The sequence below is a fragment of the Sceloporus undulatus genome, chromosome 6 (genome assembly GCF_019175285.1).
Source record: "Sceloporus undulatus isolate JIND9_A2432 ecotype Alabama chromosome 6, SceUnd_v1.1, whole genome shotgun sequence".
NCBI lineage: Eukaryota > Metazoa > Chordata > Lepidosauria > Squamata > Phrynosomatidae > Sceloporus > Sceloporus undulatus.
This window is the reverse complement of record NC_056527.1, coordinates 33,186,940-33,203,867: the sequence shown is the minus strand read 5'-3', so window position 1 is coordinate 33,203,867 and position 16,928 is coordinate 33,186,940. Positions and strand designations below refer to the sequence as shown.

Sequence of the window (16,928 nt, the reverse complement as noted above, 5' to 3'; positions counted from 1 at the left end):
TTGATGGGTTTTATCTGTCCCTTCTTCATCCCAGCCAACTTTCCCTAGGATTAGAGGTTTTGCTCCCTGACTTCTCTGCTTCTCACGTATGCTTGGGAAAGAGTTGCTATGTGTTTCTGCCCTACTAGTTTTCTCAATCATAATTGCCTTCAGGAAACCAGAAATGGAGGTATGGAGCTCACAGGTTATGCTAAATTATATATAGTTTTGAATTCAATTGGCACTTTACAAAGGGATAAAGCTCTTTCTCTGTGTATGCAGGGTTAATGGATCTATCTAGGCAAACAAGGCCACACAGCATACAATGGTAAAGCACAGAACTCTGCCCTGGAAACATGGGATGGTTGCCCGAGCGTAGACTAAGGATTATGCTAGAAAGATGGCAACAAACAGTAACAGAACCATGCCTAAGGTGATTCCTAGGCTGAGACACACAATGTGAGTGTGTCCAAACAGAAAGATCAGACAACTGCTATCTAATCTTCCGATGATTATGGGGTTCCAGATTAAAGGGTTAGGAATGTCTATGAGTCTGACTTTAGTGTTCAGATGTACACACACACACGTGTGTCTGTGTGTGTGTTATAAGAAAGTAACTTTTCCTGTCTTGCTTTGGAAGGAATGTCTAGGATTCTGACTGAACAGAGGCAGGCAGGAGGTCCTGATTGGGAGGACTAGGAGGTGCCTTGGACAAGTCACACTCTCTCAGCCTCAGGGGATGGCCATGGCCAAACTCCCTCTGAAGAAACCTTGCCAGGAAAACCCCTGTGATGGGACTTGAAGGTACACAACAACAAAGGACCAAAAGAGATGCTCCCCAAGTGGCCTCCATCCTTTGTGAAGCTGTGAGCTCCTCTGTTAAAAACCAAACTCAGGCTGCCTTACACACTGCAGAAATAATCCACTTTGAGACCGCTTTAACTGGGGATCCTGGGGATTGTAGTTCTTGGACAGAGGAGGCTCACCAAACTACAGCCCCCAAGGTTTCCCTAGCATTGAGCCAGGGCAGTTCAAGCGGTCTCAAACTGGATTATTCCTGCAGTGTGTTCTTTCTGGAGCCTTTTACAGTACTTTCGCTCCTGATCCTTGGCAAGGTTGCAACCGCGAGGCGGAGCTCAAGGCTGATGCAACCCGGTTGTGTGTTGCATGGCTGTCTGTGGCACACAAACACAACCCACTTCCGCTGTGCTTTTCTTCCTTTCTCTTTCTAGCCGGCTGGAAGAGCTCTGCTGGGGCATTGCAAGCTCCTGGGTTTCCCCCCTTTATCAGAGGTGAGTTAAGAAAAGACATTGCTATTCTTTCTTCCTTTCTCCTTCTTTGAGCCACCGGGAGCATTGGGATCAAGCGGTGTTTTGGACCCATCCGCACTGCAGAAACAATCCGGTTTGACACTGCTTTAACTGCCTCGGCTCAGGGCTATGTAATTCTGGACAGGGCAGTTGGTTGTAGCACAAGGACAGCACTTATAGGAAAAGCGTACTTGCCCATAGAAGATCATTGGACAATACTTGGCCCATGGAGAATAGAGAGGCTGGGTTGCAAGTTGCAACACCAAAAAAAGGAATCTATAAATGATACTCTCTGGGCAAGTATTCCCCTATTATTCTCTATGGACAAATATTCTATTATTTTCTATGGGCAAGTATTCTCCTATTATTCTCCTATGGACAAGTATTCTATTATTTTCTATGGGCAAGTACTGTATTCTCCTATTATTCTCCTATGGTTTCCCTTTGGGCAAGTGCTGTCATATGTTTTATTAGGTCCCGTGTGAATCGGTTTTTCCGCATATAGGAAAAGCTACACCTGTTGCATTTCTGCCAGCCCTGCACTGCCCTCCTTTCTTCTTAACAGCTGTTTCTCTGTTGTAGTTGGCATGATCTCTGTTCAAGTCTCTTTAGAACAGAGCCCAAGGTAGCTAAGAACCACCTAAGTAAGCCCGAGGGCAGGGATCTGTCTAACTAAAAAGATTGCATGTACAGCGCTGTGTAAATTTACAGTGCTTCATAAATAAAGGTTAATAATAATAAATCAACACTAGTGAGTTAGGCTGCGTCTACACTGCAGAAATAATCCAGATTGACACCGCTTTAAATGCCATGGTTCAGTGCTATGGAGTTCTGGGATTTGTAGTTTGTTGTGGCACCAGAGTTCTCTGAGAGAGAAGGCTAAAGAGATAAAAAACTACAAATCCCAGAATTCCATAGCATTGAGCCATGGCTGTGGAAGTGGCCCAGCCAGACAGGATATTGTTTGGTTCTTTCAATCTGGGATTTTCCAGGTTTTCTGGGACATTACGATCTCTTGTGTAGGAGGGCAGAGTTGTGTGGCTTCCCTTCAGGGTCCCTGGAAAACACCATCCTGGCGCCATTAAAAAAAGATTTATTTTTTTACATTTTACAAAAATGTAAAAATAAATACAGAAAAGATTAAAAAATGCTGCAGCAAAGCATACAAAAATTTGGCCATCAGAAATACATATCAAGAATTTAGACAAGAGAAATGTAAGAATGGCTTCCGCTTGGTGCTTCTGGGACTGTGCAAATTCCCTTTGAGAAATCATGACTGTAACCAAGCATGCTTCCTCTCGCCTTCTCTTTCTCAGTTTTCATATCTTCTTGCATGGACTTGATTGCAGCAAGCTTTTCTGGAAGGTCAGGTGGGATGACAGCAATATTCTCAAAAACTGTGGAGTCTTATGACTCCACAACCACAGAGAGGAAAGAGTGAGTGCCAACTTACCTCTCTGTTTCAGCCAGCAAAATCTCTTGCTGCTTTCCTCTGCCCAAGACAGGCCCAGATTCAGGAGATTATCACATTAGGGCCAATTCTACAATTGTACTATTGAAAGATAACGGAAGTATAGCGACCTATAGTTCCACACAGTTGTGCAATCATACTATAACAATGAAATAAAAGCAAAACAAAAATGCAATCACGCTCCTCATACAAAGGCCGATCACATTGCTGTATCATTAGTATATTGTGATAGAATGTTTTGCACATGCATCATTATTGTGCTACTGCGCATGTCTGAAAAATATGGTTCCATCCCAAACAGAACAAAATAAAATTTCTATATTTAACAACATGATATATATCCAGAGTGCCCCATTCTGGGACCTCTTCTTCTTCCTGCCTACATGGGAGAGGAAGTGACGAGGAGAGAAGATGGGCCAACTCTTGCTCTCCATTGCCCCACCACTGGGAGATCCCATCATCCCCCTCACCTGCAGCAGAGCCCTCTCTGTTCAGCGGGACCCTGGTGAACCTGACTGCTTTCTTCATACTGTGGACAGTGACAGTGTTAAGATTTTACACTGGGATTTCTAGGATAGTAATAGGTAGCAGGTGCCTTTGTTGTCCTAGGCGAGTGCCAGAATGTTTCGGTCAGACTGTCTCAGTAACCTAACCCAGTCTGGGTCAAAACAGTGCCACGCAGGATTAGGCTTGGCGTGTTGCCAGGATGAGGTGTTCAAACTACTCACATTACAGAAAAGAGATTTTATCGAGGGAGCATAATTTCTGTCCTTTAATTGGGATGAGACTGTGGGAAAGATAGTATCTGCATACTCATAGGGTCTTAGAGTTGGAAGAGACCACAATGAGTTCAACTCCAGCCAGGCAGGAATATACAACTTCCAAAGCACTCCTGAAAGATGCCCACCCAATTTTAGTTTAAAGACTGCCACCATCCGAGGCAGTCTGTTTCACTCTTGAGCAGCTCTTACAGTCAAGAAGTTCTCCCTAATTTTTAGGTGGAATCTCTTTGCTTGCAATTTGAATCTCTTGGTTTATGTTGGGATCACTAGAGCAATGGAAGACAACCTCACCCCACTTTCTGCATGACATCCTTTCAGATGTTTAAAGATGGCTTTCAGTCTTCTGTTTTCCAAACTAAAACATACCCATTTCCAAATCTTTGGTTGTCTAGGGCTGCATTTGCACCGCAGAATTAATCCTGCTTGACACCACTTTAACTGCCATGGTTCAGTGCTGTGGAACTCTGGGAGCTGTAGTTTTGTAGACATTTAGCCTTCCCTGTCTTAAAGGTCTGATGCCACAACAAACTACAAATCCCAGGCTTTCATACTATTGAGCCATAGCAGTTAAAGTGGTGTCAAACTGGACTATTTCTGCAAGATGGATGCAGCCTTGGTCACCCTTCTCTGAACACAGTCCAGCTTTTCAAAGTTCTTCTTAAACTCTGGTATTCAGGGTATTCCATATGAGCTCTGGTCAAAGCAGAATAGAGAGGCACTACTACTTCCCTTGATCTGGACACTATACTTCTGTTGATGCAACCTACAATTGCACTGGCTTTTTTGGTCACCAGTTCACACTACTCTTGTTGCTTCTTCTCCAACAGCCTTGAATAGATACCATCATGTGTGGCATTTGGGCTCTTTTTGGAAGTGATGGATGCCTCTCTGTTCAGTGTCTATGTGCTATGAAAATAGCACACCGGGGCCCAGATGCTTTTCGGTTTGAGAATGTCAATGGATTCACCAACTGCTGTTTTGGCTTCCATCGTCTGGCAATTGTTGATCAACTGTATGGAATGCAGCCTCTACGGGTGAAGAAATTTCCCTACTTGTGGCTGTGTTACAATGGAGAAATCTATAACTACAAGCAGGTAAATTTCCCCCCCAAACCTCTTATGAGGAATGCTTTTTCCAGAACTTGTTATGGCACTCTGAAACATTTTCCTCAGGTACCTCTTGTCCTAGTGAAGTCCTTTGCATGTTCAGCCTGTCATTTCTTTAACTCACTGTTGGACAATATGTGGTCCATGGTCTGTTTTCAAAAGCTGTCAAAGGTAAGCAAGGGGACTTACCTTACTGGAGACTAACAAGTCCTATTAATTTCATTGACTTTATTCTAGCGGGGGCTAACATTGGATTTAGCCAGTTTGCATTGGGAAATGTGAGGCTGTTTACAGAAAACCTGACAGATCTGCTTGGGAAAACATCTTGCTTGGGTTCCATGTGAAAAACTGAAAATATTGACACAATACCTCACGTTTCTTTATACATTCAAAATATTTTGAATATACAGCTCCAGCATTGTTATGAAACATTCAAGATGACAGGGAAGTTATTTTATGCCCAGCCTAGTTATTTGGATCAATTATTCCAATTGTATTATTATTATTATTATTATTATTATTATTATTATTATTATTATTTTGTATTATTCCAATACAACAGTCCCTTAATTTACACTGATTTATTCAAATAGTGACCTTGCACATTAGGGAGAATTTGACAGCATCTGCGCATCTTCCAGATCTTATTGACAAAATAAATTTGTGTCATTCAAGTCTTAATGTATCATTGTTCCCTTTTAAAGCATGTATAATGCACTATAAAAATGTTTCTGTGAATGCTAATTTTTCTCCTCTGTTAATTGTTTTTAAAATTTTGTAGCTGCAGAAACACTTTGGATTTGATTACCAGACCTTAGTTGATGGAGAAGTAATCCTGCACCTTTACAATAGAGGGGGAATCGAGCAAACAGCTTCTATGCTTGATGGTGTATTTGCCTTCATTTTGCTTGACACTGCAAACAGGAAAGTGTTTCTGGGAAGGGATACATATGGAGTCCGACCACTGTTTAAGGTTCTGACTGATGATGGATTCTTGGGCGTATGTTCCGAAGCAAAAGGTAACCTCAAACTCTAAAGATTTTTGTAATCATCTTCAAGGTGTTGAAGGGTATTTGAAATTGCAAAACTGGCAATCCTGCAATCCTGCAAATAGGCTTACTTGCTTCCCCACATTATTATTCCTTTATTTCTGAAATATCTCACTTCCTTTTCTGTTGACAAAAATCATTGTGAAAAATCATTTTTATGAAAATGTGTTTGTACTGAATGAAGTAGAAAGTCCTCGCTGACAGCTTCCATTGAGGTGTGACAGATTTCAGCAGGAAAACAAAACCATTCTGGAAAATGAAAACGTGAGGCAAATTTTTTAGTGGTTATTCTGTAACCTTCTCTGGTGAGCATTTTGATTTTCAGATTTTTTTAAAAAAGAAAACTGTTTTGTAATATTAAAAAAAATGGCTTGCTCAAATTTAGTACAGGTTTGCTGAGTTCTTCATAGAGAATCTGAGTGTTTGCTCAGGTTTAATATGGGCACAGTGGATTCCCATTACAGAAAGCAATTTTTATCCCCCATTCCCCATCTGTCACAATTTATTAATTTAGAAATTTATTTGGAAATAAATTAATGTAGGCATGCTTTTAGATCTCAATTATCTTTTTTAATGTATGAAAGAGAAAAGAGAGCCCTGGGTGTTTATCTCTCCTTCCAATTTAATATTACTACAGGGGGAAAAAATCCCTTATGGGCTTCAGAAGCTGACAGTTTAATCCACTTGGTTATATTATTTGTGCTACTGTCAACAGTGACCTGTAGTAAGCCTTTAACTTGTCTGTTACTATCAGTATTTCTTCATTAGACATCTTCACTATGGTGAAGAATCCTTGGCCTTCCAAATGTGATATATCTTTAACTCCCATCACCCCTGACAGTTGGCTATACTGGCTGATTTTGAAGGGAACTAGAGTCCAGCAGTCTTTGGAGGGCCATAGGTTCTCTACCCATCCTGTTTTAAATATTTGGACTCCTCTAAAGGCAGTTCTTGAATCTGAAGACCTTTAAGATCTTTTCTTCTTTCTAGTATCCAAGGTTATATCTGTTATGTATTGCAGTATTACACTAGACAGCAAGAGGAAAGTGTGTGCCATCCCACAAAAGTATTTCCTGAGAAGACTGTATTTTATCATTCAGACTTGCAAATAAAGCTCCTACTTACCTTTTAGTAAAAAGTCAGTAAACAAAGCATAGGTGAGGACAGTAATGTATTATGACAAATTGATATCTTTCACTACTTGAAGCAGAACTGCTTCTAAAATTATGCTAAATATATCATGTAGATGATCTTTACAATGCTCTTGTTATTTGATGCTAATTTCAAAATTAATGTTTTGAGACCAATGATTTAGGGGAAAGCAAATTCATCCATTATAGCAGCAGATACTTTATTGTAGTCAGGCCAAAACTAATGACCCCTTCCCTGCAATTTGTGCATTCTTGTTGGTGTAGGTCTTATCGACTTGAAACACAACATGTCCTTTGCTCCAAAAGTGGACCCTTTCCCTCCGGGACATTATGAAGTCTTGGATTTAAAGCCAAGTGGCAAAGTTGCATCAGTAGAAGTGGTAAAATTTCACAGCCCTAAAGATGAACCTTTGCATGCTGCCTACAGTACTGTACAGAATCTACCCTCAGGTAACAATGAATCTAAAACCAATTTCTTCCTGTTGGACAGGTATATTCCATTCACCTTGAAAGTATAAATGACTTCACTGCAAGACTTCTTTTTGTTTCAGGACATGGGTAACTTTTTTACTGTCAAAGCTCATATTCCTTTGTGAGAGCAGTAGTGTGTTAGATGATGTATATTCATTTAAAATAATTAACAACCAGGTCTTTTGTTTCTCCCAAAATGTGTTAGTGTGTCCTGCCAGTCTCCCTTTATCTGAGGAGGTTTGGTGCCACCCTGCTGGGCTGTCAGGAATTGGCAGTGTTGTGCCTTCAGCTCTGCATGTGGTTAGTATTTCCTCCAGGCCCTTGGTGGCAGTCACACAGGATGGTGGGGGTGCTTGATGAGTCCATGTTCCCAACTCAGCTCAGCAGCTCCAGAAGATCTAGTCCTTCTCTTTCCCCTGACCTTGGCTGCATCTGCACTTCAGAAAGAATCTGGTTTGACACTACTTTAACTGGCATGGCTCCATGCTATGGAATTCTGGGAATGGTAGTTTGTTGTGTCACCCTCTGCTCTGGTGCCTGAACAAACTGTAATTCCCAGAATCTCATTGTATGGAACCATACCAGTTAAAGTAAAGGTCAAACTGGATTGTTTCTGCAGTGCACATGCAGCATCCCCCCCTTACTTCTTATCCTCCTCATCTGCTCCAGTCTCCTCCTCCTCTTCACTACTCCTGGCTCCTTTTTTATCCTCTCCATCCTCCACATCTTTTAACAATACATTTGATCCTCCATATTTGTAGTTTTAACTTTTGTGGATTTGATTATTTGATTAATGTGTTCTGTCTAGGAAGCTCTAGGTCCTCCATTGTAACTCCAGTGTACGATGACCATGGAATCATGCTGGAGAGATTCCTAGTGAAAACAATTCTCTATGCAATTGTAGGTCATCCAGCACAATTCTCTGGTCAATACAGTATATGCCAAATGTTGATCATAGAGTTGTGCTGGAGGATTTAGAGTATTTAGTATCTTTTAATGAGCCATTTATTTATTTATTTATTTATTTTTCCTTCCTGAAAGGTGTTGATGTTGCAACAGTGAAAAGCAACATCCGGATTTTGTTTGAAAATGCTGTTCGAAAGCGTTTGATGGCTCACAGAAGAATTGGCTGTCTCTTATCAGGTAAAAAAGAATGGACTCTAATAATTGCATGCTGTCTCCAAAAGAATATGTGTGACTGGAATACAACTGGTTCTGATGTTCCAGCTGTATCAGGAATGGGGAACAGGTGGCTTTCCAAATATCGTTTGGTTACAACTTCCATCATCCTGTTCTCTGGCTGTGCAGGCTAGGAATTATAGAGGTGGAAAAATATCTGGAAGATGATGACGGAGAGGGAGGTTTTCTATTTTGCAACATAAATGACACCAGGAAACAATTTCTCCTGTGTTCAGAGTTCAGCTAGTGAGGAATCGTTGCTCACTGTATTGTTGCTACAATGGTGGCTGTCTCAGTCAGGCTGAGTCAAGCTGACACATTCCTGTTTGTCAGGTTAGGCTGGGTTGCAGCAGCTGGAGATTGGCTGCAAGGCAAGATGTGTTTGTTGTGGTTTCTAGGAGCTCTGTACCGTTCTTAGAAGTGAAACTCCTTTTTGTTAGATTATCAGATAAATGTACAGCCCCCTTCTATTGCAGCCTGTGACAGACTCTGCCTTATTGCAAGGTTCTCTGAGAGCTTGCTGTCAGCCTGTTGTCAGTTTATTAACTGAACATTTGCTTTGTCAAATTAGATCACCCATTCTCACCAAGAATTACAATGGACAATGCTGTGATGGCCTAGAGTATCAGTACACATTTTTAAAATAGCAGGGACACTCCTCAACCAATGTATATAGTTCCTTCACATAGAAAAGTTTGTGTATATAAAATCACTTGCAAAAAGTTATATATACAAAATTATAAGTAGCATCATGAAGCACCATGCACATGTTAATCATGTCAACACACATTTATGTCTTGTCATACCAGTACCTGGTAGTTATACAAGTATATCTCTTACGCCCATATAACAAAATGCAAGTAGAGGAAAGTTGTGTTTCTGTGCAAGCTGTAGCTAAAATTATAAGTGAAGCGAAGTTATACTTGTCATATAGTTTACCAACCAGATTTATACTTCAGGTCAGAGACAGATTTTCCAACAAGGAAAAGCTGTACCTCCGTGTTCTGGTTGGGCCTTTATATAAGGTTGTCACCAGACACTTGCATGACTTTACAGACTTCACTGCCATGTCTCTGTCTTCGATGGTCCCCAAAAGCCCACTTTTCAATACCTAGTGATTAGAAGGAGTGTGTAATGTATGTTCCTGTTCCTTATAAGACATGTAAATGTGTGTTGACACAATTAACTCATGCATGCAGCTGACCTGATACACTTTGTTTGAAAGAAGAATTGAGCTTCCAGGGCCATTTGTTTTGCTATAAACAAGCTATGTGCACGTTTTGCTTTCAGAGGACATTTGAAGTTGTTTATTGTCAGTAACAAAACAAAAAAGGTTAAAGAGAGGCGGTGTGTTGCCTACCTCTGGTGATCAGTACAGTACAGAGGTAGCCATGCTGGCTGTTGGATTTTGGGAGTTGTAAACTTAAAAAATAACTTTTCCAAGCTCCAATAGGAAAACAGTTTCAACATTTTTTCTATTCATCTGTAAAGGTTTACATGTTGAATTTTGATGCACACTAAATCATGCTAAATGCTCCTGCCACAATTAATATACTTTACCTTAAAAAAGCAAAGTCTTTTGTTATTACTTGTACATTTATTTTAACAGTTATATGCACTTTTAAATAGAAAGAGCTAGGTGGTTAAAAGATGTAACCACTGATGGTAATTTAATAGGTGGCTTGGATTCCAGCTTGGTTGCTGCAATGCTTATCAAACTGATGAAAGAACAGAAGATTTCCTACCCCTTGCAGACCTTTGCTATTGGAATGGAAGATAGTCCTGACCTTCTAGCTGCAAGAAAGGTACAGTGATATTTTGACTTAGGTGCCACACATTCAGACTAGCATTTTGTTGGGGCACCATTCTAGTATAAAAATTGTTGCACATACCGTTTCTCACAGATTGCCTATGTGTTGTCTAATTAACAATTTGTAAGCTGTTCGGATAGCCTTTTGGCTATAGAGTGGGATATACAATAATAATAATAATTGTTGTTGTTGTTGTTGTTGTTGTTATACTCCAAGTAAACACATAAACTTCTTGACACTTTTTGTTTGGTAGGTGGGAAGCTATTTCACAATTGTGCAGTGAATGACCTGTGGGCCCCAATGCCTGTTGTACAGTTAGTTGTGCACAATTGCTGTTAGCACATTGTCAAGTTGTGTGTAAGATCTAGCTTAACTGCACTTCTGTGTGTTTCTGCAATACTGAAGATATACAGCATCTTGGCTTTAGTATTTTTCTAAGCTGTAAGGTTGTTATCACTGTACAATAAGACATACAGTAACACTAATGGGCATGGAATACAGTTCATAATGATCCTTAAATTTTGTGTGTGAGAGAGTGTGTAGTTAAGCAAATCCTACTCCTAATTCTAGTCCTAGTACTGTGGGAAACATATGTCCACTGGCTGAAATCTCACAAGATAGGGTGCCTCCTTTAGTAACTAGGAGAAGAGCAATCCTATAAATGTAAGTGCCACTTAATTCAGGAGAAGACAGAGCATTTTTTTTCAGACAGTACATAATTCTAATCTATAAAATGTGCTGCTATGTGATGTGGTGATAGTCCCTAGCTGAGTTTTAAAAGCAGATTAGATCGATTCATGGAATCCCCTGATAGATCGGTTCTCTATAAAACCTCCATATTTACAAGCTGTATATCACCAAACACTAGTTGAAGGATGAGTGTCTCCATGACCCAACCTGTGTGCTCTCAGGGTTGTCTAGTGGACCAATGAGGGAAGCAAGATGCTGAAAAAAATGCACCCTTTGGTCTGATCCATACCAAGGATCAGACCATGACAGTTTTTGTTTTTAAGTTGTAAAATGTAAAATTAGGCTGAACAATTCAACTTTTCTTTGGATTATTTTGGAACAGAACTTAATTTTTTAAAGGTTTTTTCCCCACTGTAGATGAGAATATTCACTGCCTTGGCTAACAGATAAACATTTAGTTTTGAAGTTAATTTGGTTTAATAATTTTATACCACACTTGAACATTGGTTGTCATCAACAGGTAGCAGCTCACATTGGAAGTGAACATCACGAGGTCATTTTTAATTCTGAAGAAGGGATTCAAGCCCTCGAAGATGTTATATTTTCCTTGGAAACATATGATATCACCACTGTGCGGGCTTCAGTGGGTAAGATTAATACTACTTTAAAAGAAATTGCAAATCTTAAAAATAGTGCAAGTTGAAAGATAACCTATAATGTCTGGATGCGTATCTTCACACAGAATATACAAACAATTCACTGAATCCATTTGAACTTTCTCCTTTGCCCCAGCTGCCAGTCCAGCAGTAGCTGTGTCCCACTTTTTATTCTTAAAAGTTACAGCCAGGCACTTCTTTTGGCAGAATAGCCTTTAAATAAATAAATTAATTAATTCAAGTGGTGATAATTATAGGGTTTTTGTTTGTTTTTGTTGTTTTGTTTTGTTTTTAAGCAATGTGCAAAAGTTCCCTCCAATACATAAATCCTTTGAATTCAGGCTATTCCTTTTAGCATTGTGTCACTTAATTGTGGTCACTTACTCAGATTTTACATTCTAGTGCTTCTACAGTATACTGCACACAGATTAGGGACAATACAAAACATGTTAATGTTTCCAGAATTTCATCTGTCTTAATCAGTTGTCAAGGAAAAGCTGTGATATTGATCCTGCTGGGGCTGGCTGTGCTGCAAGGTGGAATGAGGCAGCTGCTTCTGATGGCGGATACTGGTTGGCAGCACTGTCAGCCTCAACTGTTCTTCCTAGGTTCCATGGCTGTTTCCCTCTCTCAGAGCACAATGCTGTGTTCTCCACAACCTATCTTGTTTGTCCTCCATGACTGTTCTGTTGCCTGCTATTCCATTGTCAGTGATGAAGTAAATTCATTTGCCAGTCCTACTCAGTGTCTGTACTTGCAATGGACAGGTACTGTCTTCTGGATGGTTTAGATTTCATTTCTCACTGTGGTCTGACTTAGTTTAAGGCAGTTTCCTGGGGTTCCTCCACAATGTTTTTGATTAAATTCACAGAAATGCCAAAACTTAAATTAAACATAGATTTGCTTATCAGATGTAGTATGTGAAACTCGAAGTAGCAGATTGCATGAGTTTATGCCATATTGCCAGAACAGTTTCTTTTATAGATAAGAAGGGATTACCATACCAAAACCATGTTATTCCCTGGCCTGTATCCCAGAAACTGCCTCTCCTTTCCTTTTGGGACCACTGAAGCTTTGTGGGGATACAGCTGAGAGCAAGGGAGCATGCTGATCAGTGGAAATTAGAGGTACTCTCTCTTCCTCTTGTGAAAATATTAAAGGCATGGACCCCAGAATGGTGATGGTGGGATCTTGAGCCTCTAAAGCTACGCTAGTGACACTGAGTCCCCCTGAAGTGAATAGAGCACCAAGGACCAAACCTGTGCAGCTGAACTCCCAAGGAAATACTAATCAAAAGTGTCCTTGTTTTTTGTGATGTTGAAATTCACTTATATATTTTCCCTATTCTTTGATATATTAATTTTGTGCTTTGAACAATTTTATAGTATGCCATTTATTTATTTTTGTCAGTGACTTTGTGGTAGTGACATTGTTAATTTTTTAACTTGTGCTATTATTATTAGTCTCTATAATCTATGTTTTCACTGTTTTGGAAAGGTATACATATAAGTAAGCAAACTTCTTAATCGCCTGACTGGCAGTTTTGAGCCCTTCCACCTTAAAAACAGTTTTGGGGTCCCTGGTTAGGGCAATGATTCAACCTTTTGGTCCCCCAGATGGGAACTGACATCAGTTCCCAGAAATCCAAACTTTTGCAAACATCTGAAGGACCAAAGTTTAAAAACCATTGCTTTAGGGTCTGTTTCAGTCCAAGCAAATGTATTCCTACACTGCAATATATTGATATATAATATATATCAAATATATTCCTTGCAAGATGACTGTGAAAAAAATGCATAATCTCTTTAAAATGCATAATTTCAGCATAAAGCAATGAAAGGGATCATTTCCAGTCCCCGTTCTTCCTATTACTCTTTTTATACCACTCAGGGTCAGTATAGCCACAAAATATTTTTGGAAATTGTATCTCTGCTATAGGTATGTATCTGGTCTCCAAGTACATCAGGAAAAAAACAGACAGTGCAGTCATTTTCTCTGGAGAAGGTTCAGATGAGCTGACACAAGGATATATCTATTTTCATAAGGTAAATATGCAAAGTGATGATAATCCTGGCCAGAAAATGAAAAACCAGTGACCTTCTCCCCACCTCACCCCCAGACATGTTTATTTCTCTGACCTGCAGTGGGGTTGAGCATTTTAGCTGCCCAAGTGCTTATACATGACATTAATTGTACCCTATGTGTTACCTTCCTTGCAGGCACCCACTGCTGAAGAAGCAGCCGAGGAAAGCAAGAGGCTTCTCAGAGAACTCTACCTGTTTGATGTTCTCCGTGCTGACAGGACAACTGCTGCCCATGGGTAGGGCTCAACTGTAGATATTTAGATGTTAGTGAATCCGAAGCATTACTGTTTCTGAAATTAGACATGAAATAAGTAGCTTTCTCTTATTTTTAAATTAGGGGTGTGTTCAAATGTGTAATTTTTAGCCTTCTGAGTCCCCTCCCATTTGTATTGGTGATTTAAAAAAACAAAAAACCAACATTCTCCTGTGCACCCTCTATGCACAAGGCATTTTCACCATGTTTTGAGCTCCCCTGGGCTGTTTGGGGCTTAACAAAGCCTTTTAAATCGGGAATTAAACTGTTTTTCTGCCTAAATACCTTGAAGACAAAAGATCAGACAGGATCTTGGAAGCTAGGCATGGTCAGACTTGGTTAGTACTTGGATGGGGCACCACTAGGAATAACAAAAAGAGCAAGAAACTAGCTCTGCTCATTTTAGTGTAATTGTTGTTTTAAGATTAAATTAGAATTAGTTCTTCAGTGTCAATTCAATGGTTCTATTGCAAATGAGAGGAGGATCTTTGTGGGAGATGAGTGAAGAGTAGTTGCTGAGTGCAGGGAACCAGAACCTCCACAACAGGGATGGAGAACCTCTGGCCTTCCAGATCCTGGAGTGTATTTTTGCTGATTATTGGTCATGTTGGCTGAGGCTGGTGGGAGGTGGGAGTAGACTCACTACTCTGATTCTAAGATTCACATTGGTGAAAGCTGCATGACCTGTATGGATCAAATTTATACAAGCCAAAATATTTCACTGCAGTTACAGCCATGTGTGATTTCTGTTAGCAGTTGTAGAGTGTTGTAATCAGTGTGTTTTGTGGGTGCACAGTACACAAAATATTTATTTCTTCAAATGTTATTTCTCTTTTCAGTCTTGAATTGAGAGTTCCGTTTTTAGATCACCAGTTTACTGCTTATTATCTTTCCTTACCAGCAGAACTCAGAATACCAAAGGTAAGAAACATACTACTTATTTGTCAAACTAGAAGAATTATAGTTCAGTCATCTACAGGTTTATTCAAAAGTAAATCCTTCTGACTTACTTCTTTCCTAAAAAGAAGTGAAAGCCTTCATTCACACTACAGAAATAATCTGATTCGACACCACTTTAACAGCCATGCTCAATGCTGTGGAATTCTGGGAATTGTCGTTGGTTGCGGCATGAGAGCCATAACAGTTAAAGTAGTGTCAAACCAGTTTATTTCTGCAATGCACATGCAACCTAAGATTGCATCCTTTGGTTGTGATCATTATTAGGTTCATTCCTTCATGATGGGTGCATTGACCATCAAATATCGGTGAGAAAGTATGTTTAGAATTCAAGCCTAGTTACCCAATGCAGAACACTACATGGTTGACTTTGACTTTAGGGCAAATTTCATTTTTGAACTACTTTATACTTAGTTGAGGTGCTACTGAAAGGACTGCATTTCTTGTATAAGAAGACAAATTTGAAACTGTTGTGCTCTAGTGGCTGATTATGATTATCTTTTAACAGAATGGCATTGAAAAGCATCTCTTAAGAGAGGCCTTTGAAGATACTAACTTATTGCCTAAAGAAATTCTCTGGAGACCAAAGGAAGCCTTCAGTGATGGCTTAACGTCTATCAAAAAATCATGGTTCTCAATACTGCAAGACTACATTGATGTTCAGGTACTCTACTGCTTGTTAACATTTTATTTTCTTCCTCAGAGCCTACAGAGCTCATTTTTCCCCTTTGAGGCCAACACACACACATGCACAGACATCACCACACACAGGGCTAAATCAAGTTACTTAAATTGTTACTAACAAATCCCATTCATTTCAGTGGCTCTAACATGATTGGAACTAACATTGGATTTAGCCCATTGATTTATGTGGTGGTCAGAATGGTGTATATACTTCTATTCCCTCTGACATATTATACTCAGAACAACTCTGTAAAGTAGGTCAGGCTGGGAAGATAATTGGCCCAAGTGTGCTTAATAAATACTGGTAGGGATTTGAAGTCTGGTCTCATAAGACTGAAAGCTTAACTACTACACTGGGTCTCTTATGGCTGGAGAGGTAGATGGAAAGGTCAGTTCAAATATCTGAAGTGGTAATTTTCAGATTAAGAACAAGGTTGCTTCTACCCAACTGCAGTGGTCTCACATGTACATCTTGGGTTACAGAAGAAGCTACAACAACAATCTCCCTTACTCTTATGTATTAATGGCTTACAACAGTCATCTTCATCATAGTGCCTTAGATGGGCTCAGCTAAAATTCCTTCCTTCCTAGGGTGATAGGAGCTGTAGTCTCAACACATCTGGAATTTACCAGGCTAGAAAAATATGGCTTGCCTTGGCTGTGATCTTACATAACACCTAAACAACAGGAGGAACTTCCTGACAATAAGAACTCTTTGACAGTAGAACACATTGCCTTGGAGAGTTATGGAATCGCCTTCTTTGGAAGTCTTTAAACAGAGGCTGGATGGCTGTTGTCAAGAGTGTTTTATCTATATCTAGATACAGAGATATAGAGATATACATATAGTCTTTATTAGTTTCAAAACATTAAGTCTAATCTTAAAAAGCAAATACGAACACATACACTAAATGTACTACTTGCACTTATGAAACATAAAACATATTACTCAATACACATACATACACATAAAGAAGAAAAAGAAAAAATCCACATAAAAAGTGTTAACATGCCATATTTCTCATTCAACTCATGCATCTTCATGCTTTCCCCATCTCTCCTTTCCAACCTATCTCCATATACCTTCCCATGGTCCCTTCTGTCACCATCATCCCACTCCCATCTGTAATTCTTCTATCAATTCTCTCATTCTCAATCTTTCAACACCACCCCCTCTCACCTTCTTCACCTCTTCACCCTCCACACTTGTCCTTCACACTTAGTCGGGAGTGTTTTGATTTTGTATTCCTGCATGGCAGGGGGTTGGACTGGATGGCCCCTGTGGTTTCTTCCAA

The 16,928-nt window shown here is 39.8% G+C and overlaps 1 protein-coding gene across 1 annotated transcript in view; it reads left to right on the top strand.

The window, feature by feature from the left end:
* Positions 1-1,122: 1,122 nt before the first annotated feature.
* The window catches only part of ASNS (asparagine synthetase (glutamine-hydrolyzing)), an 18,791-nt gene continuing 2,985 nt past the window's right edge, over positions 1,123-16,928 (top strand). The window contains exons 1-11 of the mRNA XM_042476675.1: positions 1,123-1,271; positions 4,370-4,636; positions 5,430-5,667; positions 7,113-7,298; positions 8,361-8,462; positions 10,176-10,303; positions 11,520-11,646; positions 13,594-13,700; positions 13,875-13,975; positions 14,832-14,913; positions 15,458-15,613. Coding sequence (XP_042332609.1) covers positions 4,388-4,636; positions 5,430-5,667; positions 7,113-7,298; positions 8,361-8,462; positions 10,176-10,303; positions 11,520-11,646; positions 13,594-13,700; positions 13,875-13,975; positions 14,832-14,913; positions 15,458-15,613 — 1,476 coding nt within the window. The 5' untranslated portion in view covers positions 1,123-1,271; positions 4,370-4,387. The remainder of the gene's footprint in view (positions 1,272-4,369; positions 4,637-5,429; positions 5,668-7,112; positions 7,299-8,360; positions 8,463-10,175; positions 10,304-11,519; positions 11,647-13,593; positions 13,701-13,874; positions 13,976-14,831; positions 14,914-15,457; positions 15,614-16,928) is intronic.